Source organism: Castanea sativa, chromosome 8, assembly GCF_040712315.1.
Source record: "Castanea sativa cultivar Marrone di Chiusa Pesio chromosome 8, ASM4071231v1".
Classification (NCBI taxonomy): Eukaryota; Viridiplantae; Streptophyta; class Magnoliopsida; order Fagales; family Fagaceae; genus Castanea; species Castanea sativa.
In genome coordinates this window covers 50,474,894-50,487,886 of record NC_134020.1, presented here as the reverse complement: position 1 = coordinate 50,487,886, position 12,993 = coordinate 50,474,894, and the positions used below count along the sequence as shown (strand labels likewise).

The following is a 12,993-nucleotide window of genomic DNA, read 5'->3' as shown; positions in this document are numbered from 1 at the left end:
CTCAATACACCAGTAAAGGAGTCTATTTGGGATCGAGTACTATCTGTAAAATGTGACCCATATATGTGATCCAAACCATAGCCAAGTACTGGCCAGTCCACTAGGTCTTCTGAGTAATTCAACAACCATTGAGACTGGGTGGCCTATTTTTGTGAAAGCAGGCAAGCAGCCAGATAAGATGATTCACAATGATTCTAATTTATGCTTATGCCTTTGGGACTCAAATTAGACTGCATTTGGAAACTACGTACATTGCTTCGCCCAAAGGAGAAACCAAACAATAGATGCTTTTATATATATAAAAGAAACATTCGAATTTGTAAACAGTGACATTAATTTTATTTTATTTTAACTTGTTGAATACAGATTACAGACATTATTAAAACATGAGTATATCCATAGTATTTTATATAGTTCAACATGAGTGTAGTCCTAAATTTGTCATCTTATGGCTTGAGGAATTTCTTAAACCAACGTGCAGACAGTTTTGGATATCTTTTCAACCCATTTTTGTAGTCCACAAAGTTGATGCCAAACCGAACAGAATAACCGTCACCCCATTCAAAGTTGTCCAATAATGACCATGCAAAATATCCCTTCACATTAACGCCATCCCTACATCAAAAAATAGATCAATTGGGCTTTAGACATAACAACTTTCATAATTGTTAATATGACATATTGATATTATTAGAAATAATATAAAGTCGTATTTGTATTAGATCTGAAAGAGAGAAGTCTTCTCAACTTACTTGATAGCCTCAAGAATATACTGAAAATGGCGATAGTAATAATCAATTCTATAGTTGTCTGCAAGGGCTTCCTTAAGCGACAATGTATCATTATTGAACTCAGAAATCCCTATATTATAGTGGCAGATTATTAGATTCAAATGGAAATCAAACTACCATTCCTTTCAAATTTTATAATTCTGGCTTGCACCATAACTTTATGTGACCATAATTGAAAATGTCAAAAGAAAATTACCATTCTCAGTAATAAAAATTAGTGGATCATTGTACTTTGTCTTGGCGTATAATAGACTCTCTCGAATTCCCCTGGGATAGACATGGAGCCAACTTGAAGCAGCCTAAAATGTTATTTTAAAGAAAAATTTTAAATTCAATAAGCATTCGGTATAAAACTCTCCTTACACACTCTAATGAAATGATGCCACAATATTTCTTTTTCTTTTTAAATGGGAGAATAGAGAATACCGCTCGCAATAACAAATTAGCAACTTAAAATCCAATTCATACGCACCTCTGGACCGATGGGGATCCCATTGCGCTCAGCTGCCACAACAAAAGAAAAAAGCATGGTCTTGTTAGTACGTATGAGTTACATAAGAAAATCGAAATCATAGCTCCAAATGATTGAGCTCGTACAAGAAAGATTAGCTCGCAAATCTGTTAAGTAGCTTGGCTTTTCAGCTTTGGGTGCATCGGCTGCATAATTAGTAGTATAGTAGTTTAGCCCTAGAAAATCAAGTGACCCTTTTAATAGCTTGGATTGCTCTTTCGTGAATTTGGGTAATCGGTCGCCAACTAGAGATCGCATGCTATGTGGATAGTCACCATTGGTTAGGGGATCCATAAACCTGCCACAAGCCACGAAATTTTGAGTCTTTATTGTACCTATTATATTAAAAAGCAAAGGATTAACTAGCACATAGTGCAATAGGTGTCCAAAACAAAGAGTTATGTAGTTCTAGTACACTTACCATCCAAAACTGAAGTCATGAGCTCTTTGCGCAGCATCTTGGTCTTGCGTCGCGTTAGAGTATGGCACAGCCCAGTCTCCAACTAGGGATATACCCATCAAGCCTTTCTGTGCTTGCTGCACATAGTGAAAGCTTGCTTATTTAAAAAGACACTCATTTCAAGCTAGTGGAATTATATTTTTTATCAAATTATAACAAATTAATTCATATGCTTTCAACAAAAAGTTCATAGTGAAAGCTTGCTTATTTAAAAAGACACTCATTTCAAGCTAGTGGAATTATATTTTTTATCAAATTATAACAAATTAATTCATATGCTTTCAACAAAAAGTTAATCCAATCCCACACAAATGGAAAAGATAAATGCTTACTCAATTACTAATACTGAAAAACAAGTTTAACTTAGCAAATTTATCTAAGTTTATATTCACTGCAAATAGTATTAAATGAAGTACCTTAGATTGTCTTGTATCAAGTGCAATGCAACCATATTTATTGAAAGGAGTACAATTTTCAAGAAAAAAAAAAGTAGTAAAATAAGCATAAAACAGTTTGGTATAGGGAACCTGATACTTTTGCCTGTACACTTTAACGGCAGATGCATGAGCAAGAAGTTGATTATGTGATACCAAATACGGTTCTGTTCCGGAATCTCCACCAGTGCAATTTTTCTTTTGCCAACTTGAACACCGACCTGGTGCTAAATCACCCGTAACATAACCACCATTGGAGTAGCTCAATGGTTCATTTAGTGTGATCCAATGCTTGACACGATCACCAAATTCTTTATAGCAAAGCTCAGCATAATCCCGAAAATCATCCCTAAACATATACATGCAAAAGTCTCCAAACTATTTAATAACTGACATTACACTAACTATGTTTGCATTTGTACGTTAATTAGCACATCATTTATAGCAAGATTCAGTTATAGATCTAGAAAGCCTAACTATCCAAATAGGAAAAAACTCTTTTTTAATATTATTTAAATCCAATAGTTGGGGGAAAGAAGATTTGAACTTGAATATCTCCAATTTCTAATGGAAATACCAGGAGGCATCAACTAATTGAGTTATAAAGTTCTTGGCATTTGAGAATGGATAATAATAATAGGGCAAGATTTAAGTACAGTACTTAGGTGTTATTCCTTAGGTTCCCCTCTAGGTGCTATGCCTTAGGTTCCTCTCTAAGTGTTATTCTTTAGGTTCCCTTCTTAAAATTCTATTCATGGCTTTTTCCTTATAAGATGAAAGCGTATTTTTCAGTTAAGTAGCCACATAATTGAATTTGAAGAGAGAAACCTAAAATACAGTACCTAAGGTACTGTACTTAAATTTTGTCCCTAATAATAATAATGCTAAGTGATTACTATAAATAATGACTAAGTTACAAATTAATGAAACACTTTCTAACTTTACAGTTTTTCAATTCAACTTGTAAATTCCAAGTTTCTCATTTCAATCCTTCATTTTTATTATGTTTTCTGATGATGCCTGATGATGCCGAAAAAATCACCAGTGAGTTGCAAGCACTACTCAAGCTGAAGCAACACCTGCAAAAAGAAAATAATGGACCTAAAGAGAGAGCACCGGTGTGGTGCCGGCCAAAAACCCTCCGAAGGTCAAGTTAGAATCTTGTTCCTTTAACCCTAGGGTACCAGAGTTAAGAATATTATGCGTACCTTCATATTTAGGGTTTCTGGGGTATTTATATTAGATGGAATTACCTTTCTTTTAGGATACAACTTCCTTCTCAAGTTCCTTTCCATATAGGAGTCTTCTCAAACGTGTGTCGCAAGAAGTCCAAGCGTGCACGTTTGCGTGGGGATAAAGCGAAAGTTCATCTGAAGCATATCAAATTGCATGCCACCTGGAATCTACAATTAATTCATACATGACGGATACTCAGCAAAAGTTAACCGTCATAGTCGCGTCCCTTCAAGTTTTAACCGTCTTCATGATCTCCGTCCCTTCAAGTTTTATGGGAATATTCATCTTCTATTTTTTATCCCCTTCAGTTGCCCCCTTCAGTCCTTGGATCCGTCTTTTGAACTTGACGGATTCATGGAATGATTCAAAGCAAAGTATTGAGATGGGACGGTCATAGTGTACCATGACGGAAGATACGTGGCCTGTACTTTTGACGAAAGACACGTGGTTGTTACAGATTGGCAGTTCCCCCAAAATGAGGCGACGCTTCGTATTCCGTGCCCATCACTCTATAAAAACTTGCCATTTCTCCCTTCATTCTCTCCTCTTATCAAAAGTTTGTGAGCAGAGCGCTACCGTCATCTTGCATCGGGAGTCATCTCAATCCGGTATGTACTCCAGATCCTTCTCCCGTCATTTTTGTTTATTTTACGATTTTTGTTATATATACGTGCACTTTAGACCCGTCAGTGTCTTAGGTTATACCGTCACAAATGTAGGTCATGTCTAGTGCGTCAAGTAATCAATCGTTTGTCCGCGACGGGGCGGGCTACGATGAAAGATTACCGTCAGGTACAAGAGATCCTGACGCCTCAAGTGAAGAAAGGAGTCCGTCCAGTACCTTTTCTTCCCAAGACGAAGGTCTGGAGACGGATAGCTCAGAGTCATCGAGTAGTAATTTAGACGGTGTGGATCCCCCCGTTCAATCTACGATTGGACCGGACGGTCTGAGAGAGTTCATTATGCTGCCCCTTTGGACGGTAAATGACTTTAGATCCACAATCACTGAATCCCACCTCAGAACACTTAGAACCAAGTACCAAATACCAGAAAACATCCGTCTACGCCTTCCCCAACCGTCAGAAAAATGTTACTACAAGGGAGTCAACGGTGTTGGGATCTATGAGCAAGCCTTAAAGACGGGGCTTAGATTTCCCTTAAGTTCTCTCCACCGTCGTCTTCTTCAGTACCTTGGCCTATCCGTCACTCAAATCTCCCCAAACGCCTGGAGGGTGTTCATTGGGGTAGAATTTTTATATGGAGCAATGTCTGACGGTGGAAGAAGGTTGACGGTGGAAGAATTCTTCCACTGTTATCGTCCAACAGAGATCGTTAAGTCTAGAGGTATGTACAGTTTTGCTGCTAGAAGCAAATTGTTGAGGCTCGTCAGTGACACACCGGACTCAAATAGAGACTGGAAGAGTCGGTATTTCTTTTTAGAGGGGGACGAATGGATGTGTCGTCCAGGGGATAGAACACATTTGCCCGTCGACACTACATGGGGCATAATGCCTCCGTCGGGTATGTCATTTCTTTGTTTCCGTCAACTAAATCTTTGAAAACTTTTTATGTTCTAAGGTGTAACCGTCTTTTTCACAGCTCAAGACCATCCACAAGTTAACCTAGAACAGTGGAGTTTTCTAGAAAAAATTTTCAACAAGACTAAACTGCAAGAGAGGACGTGGGCACAGCTCGTCACCCTTGACACGCTACACTAGTATTGTGACGGACCCGAACCTTCATCTTCCGCCCGTCACTACGATAACAGAATACGAAAACGTAAGTCCGTCGCTACCATCTCCATCTTTTTGAAGTGTTTTTACCTTTGGCTTTCTCATTCGTCTTTGATTTACAGAGATGGACGCTGCCAAGAGAAGGGCCTTCATCAAACAACAAGCTGCGAAGAAAAAACAAAAGGGGGGCCAAGCAAAAGAGACGGCCCAAATCATTCCGTCAAAGCGGAATCAACCAGAAAAAATTGACCGTCCTCCAAAGAAACAAAAAGCCACACCAGAGCCCGTTGTGGCATTGGGAGCCGAGAAAATACCCGTCAAGCATGGAAAAGGCAAAGGCTTGATGAAGGGTCCCGTCCCTACTGCGGAGAAACCACCCGTTCTCTTTCGGGAAGACTCCAGCTATGCCCTTGAAAAGATATCGTCCATGTGGACATCTGACGATTACGCGGACCTCGGCAACCACACAACGGAGGCGATGGGTGAGATGGGCCTTTTCACCCTTGGACAGGTAACTTTGAATTCGTCTACTAGTTTTGCTTAGTTCTTTTCTACCCGTCATTACCATAACATTGCATTTTACTTCCAGGCCATGTTGATGATGAAAGGCTTATCTGGCCGTTGTCTCAATCATGAGACAACCATGGACCGTCTTAGAAAGAAGAACCAGACAGTGGAGGATGAGCTACACGAGCTGAAGACCTACAAGATCAATGTGGATAGAAAGCTCAAATACTCGGAGCAAGTTAGAGGGGAGGTGGAAAAGGAGAACGGGCATCTGCGAGAAATTCTGAAGGACAAGGAGAAGCAGTTGACGGAGACAATGTCCAAACTTGACAACGTGAAAGAGATAGCCATTCGGGAATATCGTGATTCTGAACTCCTTCTGACGGAGCTTGGGAGTTCTTTCGCTGACGGATTCGACGACGCCATCCGTCAGGTGAAGTCGTCGTATCCTGATTTGGACGTTTCCCATATTTCAATCGATGCTCAAGGGCAAACACTTGCGCAATCTGTTAGGTCAGAGAGTACAGATGAAGTGTTGCCCGTCACGGCTCCAGTTGATGAAGGTCAAGTCCATCCTCCAAGTCAGCCAGACGACGGTCAAATTGATAACTCGCAAAAGAATGCGTAGTACTTGTAAAACTTCTTACCGTTGTAAACAATCATGTTGAACCGTCGCTTGTAATTGTTATATTTTGACTTATGGAATCCTTTATTGCCTGTTTACTTTGATTATTATCCGTCGCATGTTTATCTTATTTTGGTAGTCCGTCTCCAGTGATATAGTTTTGCTACCCTTCCATTTTCTGAACTAGGTTTTTCTAGTCTTTTATATTGTCCGTCTACTTTATGGAGTTCGGTTTTCATCCTTTAGATGATCCGTCCACCACGTGGATCGGTAGAATTTCATCCTAGGGATGATCCGTCCCCTTTGTGGACTTAGACTTTCATCTTTTGGATGATCCGTCCACTTTGTGGACTGCTAGATTTTTCATCCTTTGGATGATCCGTCCACTTTGTGGACTTCTAGAGTTTTCACCCTTTGGGTGATCCGTCCACTTTGTGGATTTCTAGATTTTTCACCCACTTTGTGGATTTCTAAAATAATCAGAAGATTTTCTTCCTCGGTTTTCTTTCCCGCAAACGGCGCCAACTGATGATGCCTGATGATGCCGAAAAAATCACCAGTGAGTTGCAAGCACCACTCAAGCCGAAGCAACACCTGCAAAAAGAAAATAATGGACCTAAAGAGAGAGCACCGGTATGGTGCCGGCCAAAAACCCTCCGAAGGTCAAGTTAGAATCTTGTTCCTTTAACCCTAGGGTGCCAGAGTTAAGAATATTATGCGTACCTTCATATTTAGGGTTTCTGAGGTATTTATATTAGATGGAATTACCTTTCTTTTAGGATACAACTTCCTTCTCAAGTTCCTTTCCATATAGGAGTCTTCTCAAACGTGTGTTGCAAGAAGTCCAAGCGTGCATGTTTGCGTGGGGATAAAGCGAAAGTTCATCTGAAGCATATCAAATTGCATGCCACCTGGAATCTACAATTAATTCATACATGACGGATACTCAGCAAAAGTTAACCGTCATAGTCGCGTCCCTTCAAGTTTTAACCGTCTTCATGATCTCCGTCCCTTCAAGTTTTATGGGAATATTCATCTTCTATTTTTTATCCCCTTCATTTTCAATGCAGTCATTCCATCAAAATTTGTCCAATCTCACTCTTTGTTTTAATATTTTCATTTTTCAAAAAGATATCATTTTAGTGGAGCAAATTGGACAGAAGGGTTATACTGGGAACAGAAAGAAGTAAATAGCTCTTTATAGGACTATATTAAAAACAAGAGGAAGTCAAGTGTCTTACTTGAAATTGCATGTTAATATTACGTTAATGTATCATATCATGATATCATAGAAAAAAGAAAAATCATATATAAATTCTTGACAAATGATATCAAACCCAATAATTCCGTAAGGCAATGATCTAGCAACTTCACAAATAAGTCATTAACTAAAAATAATAATAATCACAATCCCCCCCCCCCCCCCCCGGCGGGTGATTCCTTATCTTCAAAATGGGCCATCAATTTAAATTTTTTACACATCATAATCACAATAAAACTTGTGAAAGTATGCTAATTAGAATTCAAATGAATAAAATGGTCGATCATAATGTAAATTAACCACTTACACAATATGAGGACTCAAAAAACCACCATACTCATCTTCCAATGCCTGGGGAAGATCCCAGTGGAAGAGGGTCACAAAGGGGAGTATACCTGCATTCAGTCATTGCAAACAACTGTGAATTAATAGTGCATGCAAGATAAGTTGATGACATATGATGGAATTTAAGAATCATTAATGACCTGTGTCTAGGAGCTTATTAATTAGTTTGTTGTAGTATTTGATTCCTTCCCTATTCACACCTCCAGATAGTTTTCCTTCTGAAATTAGTCCCAAAAATGAGATTATTAGGAACATAATATGGTCACAAAACAATAGACATTCTATTCCAGCTTAAGATGTGTACTTGATGTACCCATTTTATGTCGTTGTCATTGGATGAATATAATCTTTCATGGGATTATGAAAAAGATAATCTTACTTGGTAGTACTCGAGACCATGAGATTGAGAATCTATATGCATCTAAGCCCATCTTTTTCATTATCCGAACATCTCCCTGCAATATTGTATAATCACAAAGCATATTGTTTGAAAATTTTGAAAGTAGGATTTCTTATATTTTGATTATCTTGTATTTGGTTGGATATGCTGAATAATTAGCGGAAAAAAAAGCATGTGGAAAACATCATTTTTTTTTTTTTTATAACTACATGTAGCAAACATGATTGGACCATAAAAATGTTTTTTTTTTTTTAAAGTCAAAACACAAGAGTTAATTAGTGGACAGACGCGCGCGTTTACACACATATATATAACTAGTGGACAGACGATGACAATGAGGAATTGCTCCCAATGACTCTGAGTAATTCTTAGGTACTACCAGTACGGTGAATGGTGCTTCCTCCTATTACATTCATAGTGACATCCATTTATCATATTCATCTCATGATCCATTTAAAATTTAATTGTTGAATTGCATGTTATTTATGTTTTTAAAACATATCAAATTTCATGTCAATCGGATGTTATTTACTATTCGATCCATAAACTTATTTTTTTATATATAATTTTAGACGACAAAAAATCGAATTTAAGTATTTAATTGATGACAACTATTGATCTTTGATCTTATTGAAATTTTACAAGCATAGAGGATATAAAAGATAATATAATCTAATTGTAGATTTGTCAAAATTCACATCCATTAAAAAAAAAATTTAAGTGAAGTTGCAGCTTTAGTCTACAACCAAGCTTATTGCCAAATTTTGTCCAAAGTTTAACTATATTGGACCTAAAAAAATTTAGTGTGGTTACAAAATTATTTTAAAGGTAAAATAGTCATAAATTTTTAAAATTTATATATAATAATTATATTTTTCCTAAATCTGGGTGGTTCTATGAACACCCTAGCTTCAATGTGGAGCCACCTATGGGCTCCATGACAAGAACCCTGGTTGTTCTTATAAAGAAAACAAAACTATGCAATTATGCTACAAGACTCTAGGTAATTATAAGGTAATTAGTATGAGTATTTTTCTTTCTAATTTTTATTATGAACAGGGATCAACATATACCTTGTAGCGATGATATTGATCAACAGCTATGTCTCCATTGCTTCCATTCACTATCCTTTCTGCAATGAATACCAAAGACAACCATTACATTATTGTTGTTGTACTTTCTTTCTTTCTTTTTTTTTTTTTTTTTTTTTGAGAATTTTTGTTTGCTCTTTTTAAATATCAACTGGGGATAAGTATTCTCAAACTCCGTCATAGATCTTGTTAAAACCAAGTAAACACTAGTATCAAATCTTTACCATACAATTTCATAACAAAGCCAAGGATGCAAGTTGTTACTACTTTTCATTTGGGTTCACCAATTATATTACTTTATTACTTACTATCATTTTAAGAGAAATGCTATGTTTATAACATTTTCACAATACATTCACAACAAATCTTAAAGTGATAAATTGTTATTGGTTATTATTATGTTTTTGAAACCCGGACTATTTAATGAACCATAAAAGTGAGAGGTTCGAGGTTTGAAGTTTTTAAGGTTGGACCAGAGTCAAACCGAGGTCGAACCGTGATGATGTGATAATTAATTTAATAATTATTTAAATTATAAATAAATATATTAAATAAATAAAAATTGAAAATTTAACTAAAATAATCCAAAACAAATATAGATAGTATTTTTTATAACATAACTTTCATAATACAAATAAGAATTATTAAATTCTAAAAAAAACATAAATAGCTATTGAGTTTCTAAATTATTTTTAAGTCATGACAATGCACACTTTAGTACCCAATAAATTTTATTTTATGAAATCCAATAAAATAGTTAAGAGACAAATTAGTTTATTTGCTCATGGCCAAGCCCATTTGAATAGTCAATGTTCACCATTTATGATGAATTTTAAAAAAATAAAAATAAAAAGCTAGATCTGAAGATGTCCATGCATTTAAAAATTGTTAAAGTTAAATAAATAACAAAACCCAAGAAGGAAGTGCTTGACAGCAAGCAAGCATTATATGTTAGTAGTTGACAGCAAAGCAAATATAAGTGGTTGACACTAAAGGGTGTTTGGTAGAATAGTTTGAGATGAGATTTTTTGAGTTTTTTTTTTATAGTTTTTTGAAATACGTGTGGGTGAAAATGTGTATGAAAATGTGTATAATGTTATTTAAAATGTGAAAATATGAGTTTAAGTTGGCCTACCAAACAGGCCCTAAAGCACACAGCAACAAAGGAGAAGTGTTCAGAAGCAACGAAGAAGTCTATAACATTTTAAGCAATACTTTCACAACAAAATTTATGTGAAAAGTTGTTATTAGTTCTAATTTAAATCTACCATTAAAATTATTTTTTTTACTCACCAATATTAACTAATAACAATCTATTACTTAAAATTTATTGTGAAAATATTGTGGTAACATTTTATATATTGTGATTTTTTATTCTTTTTCCTTTCTTTCTTTGCATCCATACATTTCTTTTTCTTTTCTTTTCTTTTCTTTTTTCTCTTGTTTTTTGTCCTCCACACATGTATCCCCATCCCCATCCCCATCCTCATCCTCACTCCTCTCATCTTGTTTTTATTTTTCTAGAACTCTTCCTCCACACATTTCTGACTACTCTGCTTTTATTTTTCTTTCTTCATCTCTAGCTCTCTTTCTCTCATACTCTCACCCTGTCACACACACATTACCAGTGGAGAACAAAGCCAAAATTTAAAGCTATGATGTACTCTAGTGGATTAGTTCTGTCAATTTAACCAATCACAAGACTCAAACACAAGCTTCGGCAGCAGCCGTCCTTCCCCCTTCGTCGGAATCCCTCGTTCCTTCGATCTCCTCTACAAAGACCGTTCGCTCCAACAATTGGCCCTCTCCACCATCAACTTCTACTCTGAAGGGAGCAGAATTTAGAGCTTGTTTTTATGTGTTTTTTTTTTTTTTTTTTTAAGGTTCAGATTCAAAGGGAAGTAGGGAACTGTGAGAAGCGGTCTGATCACGGTTCTCAGAACCATGAGGTCCGACCGCGGTTCGCACAAGTCTCTACTTTTTCCCATAGAGCGGTTCTTGAGGCTAAAAGAACTGCAAAAATAAGCATTTCGAGGATTTTCCAGTAGGACCGTACAGTCCGGTTCAAATTTCAAAACCATGGTTATTATAGGCGGACAAAAAATAATTTAAGTTGTGGATTTAAATTATAAACAATAAGTGTTGTGGACATAGCATTTTTTTAATTTTAAATAACAAAAACAGCAAATTTTATATTCCTTTAAATTTAATAATAACGATTCATAATAAATTTTATAAATCTACAAGTATATTGACTATCATATTACTCAAAATTTTAAATAACATGACATTTGGTACATTGTTGGAGAGAGAGAAAGAGACCTGGATGTTCATGAGTGTAAGTGTCCCATATATTTGGTCCTTTACCATCTTCATATGCTGCACCTTCATACTGGAAATTTGAAAGAACAAGAATTTGCAAATAATAATATTGATCTTATGCTTGACATCTCGGGAAATTTGCTGTAAAAACTATGATACAAACTAACATAGAGGAAATTGTGACTTTGTTACCTGATAAGCCGCTGCTGCTGTCCCAAAAATAAAACCTTCAGGAAAACTGGTCCGGTTGAGGGAAGCAGTGTCATAAGCACTGTCATGGCTTGATGAAACAGCAATGATATTAGTCAATAACCCAAGAAGAACTAGGAGGCCCAAGACTAGATAGCCTTGTGATGCCATAATCGATTTTGGATTTCTTTTTTTCTTTTTTTTTGGTGTCGAGCTCGGTATAATCTGCTGGTTTTTTTATTTTTTATTTTTTTTATTTATAAAGGAGCATTACATATCTTATCTATTTAGAAAAGATAAAAATTGAGAAGAAAAAAAAAAAAAAAAAAGGACAGGCAATATTAGTCAACATAGCTGTCCTTCAATTGATTGTTTGACATTGTACATAGATTATAGCTATCCTCCAAAATACATTGTCACTTTGATTAGCTTGACTAAAATTTCTCTGATTGGATTGATTAATTATTATACGAAATAATTGCCTAATTTTATATTCTTTTAAATTTAATAATAATGATTCATAAATATAAATGCGTACAGATTATAGCCTATCATGTTACATGTTATACAAAATTTTAAATAGCATGACATTCTATACATTGTTGGAGAGAGAGAAAGAGACCTGGATGTTCATGAGTGTAAGTGTCCCATATACTTGGTCCTTTACCATCTTCAAATGCTGCACCTTCATACTGGAAATTTGAAGGAACACACGTGCACAAAATATTATTATTGATCTTATGCTTGACATCTCTGGACATTTGCTGTAAAAACTATGATACAAATTAACATAGAAAAAATTGAGACTTAGTTACCTGATAAGCCGCTGTTGCTGTCCCAAAAATAAAACCTTTGGGAAAACTGGTTCGGTTGAGTGAAGCAGTGTCATGACTTTGTGAAACAGCAATGCCATTAGTCAATAAGTCAAGAAGAACTAAGAGGCCTATGGCTGGATAGCCTTGAGATGCCATAATTGATTATGCGTTTTAAGTTTTTTTTTTTTTTTTTTTTTTTTGGGTGTAATCTGGTGGTTTTTATAGAGGAGCACTGCATAATCTTATCTATTTAGAGAAGGATAAAAATAGAGA

At 35.9% G+C, this 12,993-nt stretch overlaps 1 protein-coding gene across 2 annotated transcripts; it reads right to left on the bottom strand.

The window, feature by feature from the left end:
* Positions 1–316: 316 nt before the first annotated feature.
* On the bottom strand, positions 317–12,876 carry LOC142607532 (beta-glucosidase 12-like). Of its 2 annotated transcripts, none has more exons than XM_075779070.1 (13): positions 12,721–12,876; positions 12,528–12,597; positions 9,377–9,435; positions 8,283–8,358; positions 8,044–8,121; positions 7,866–7,953; positions 2,290–2,545; positions 1,724–1,839; positions 1,389–1,600; positions 1,264–1,295; positions 988–1,090; positions 753–861; positions 317–615 (listed from the first exon to the last, which is right to left on the bottom strand). In XM_075779070.1, exons 1-13 carry the CDS (start codon positions 12,874–12,876, stop codon positions 447–449), a joined length of 1,524 nt encoding a protein of 507 aa, XP_075635185.1. In that variant the 3' UTR covers positions 317–446. The 2 variants fall into 2 exon arrangements, with proteins under 2 accessions (XP_075635185.1, XP_075635184.1); XM_075779069.1 differs by lacking the exons at positions 12,528–12,597; positions 12,721–12,876 and adding exons at positions 11,717–11,786; positions 11,909–12,150.
* Positions 12,877–12,993: the final 117 nt, after the last annotated feature.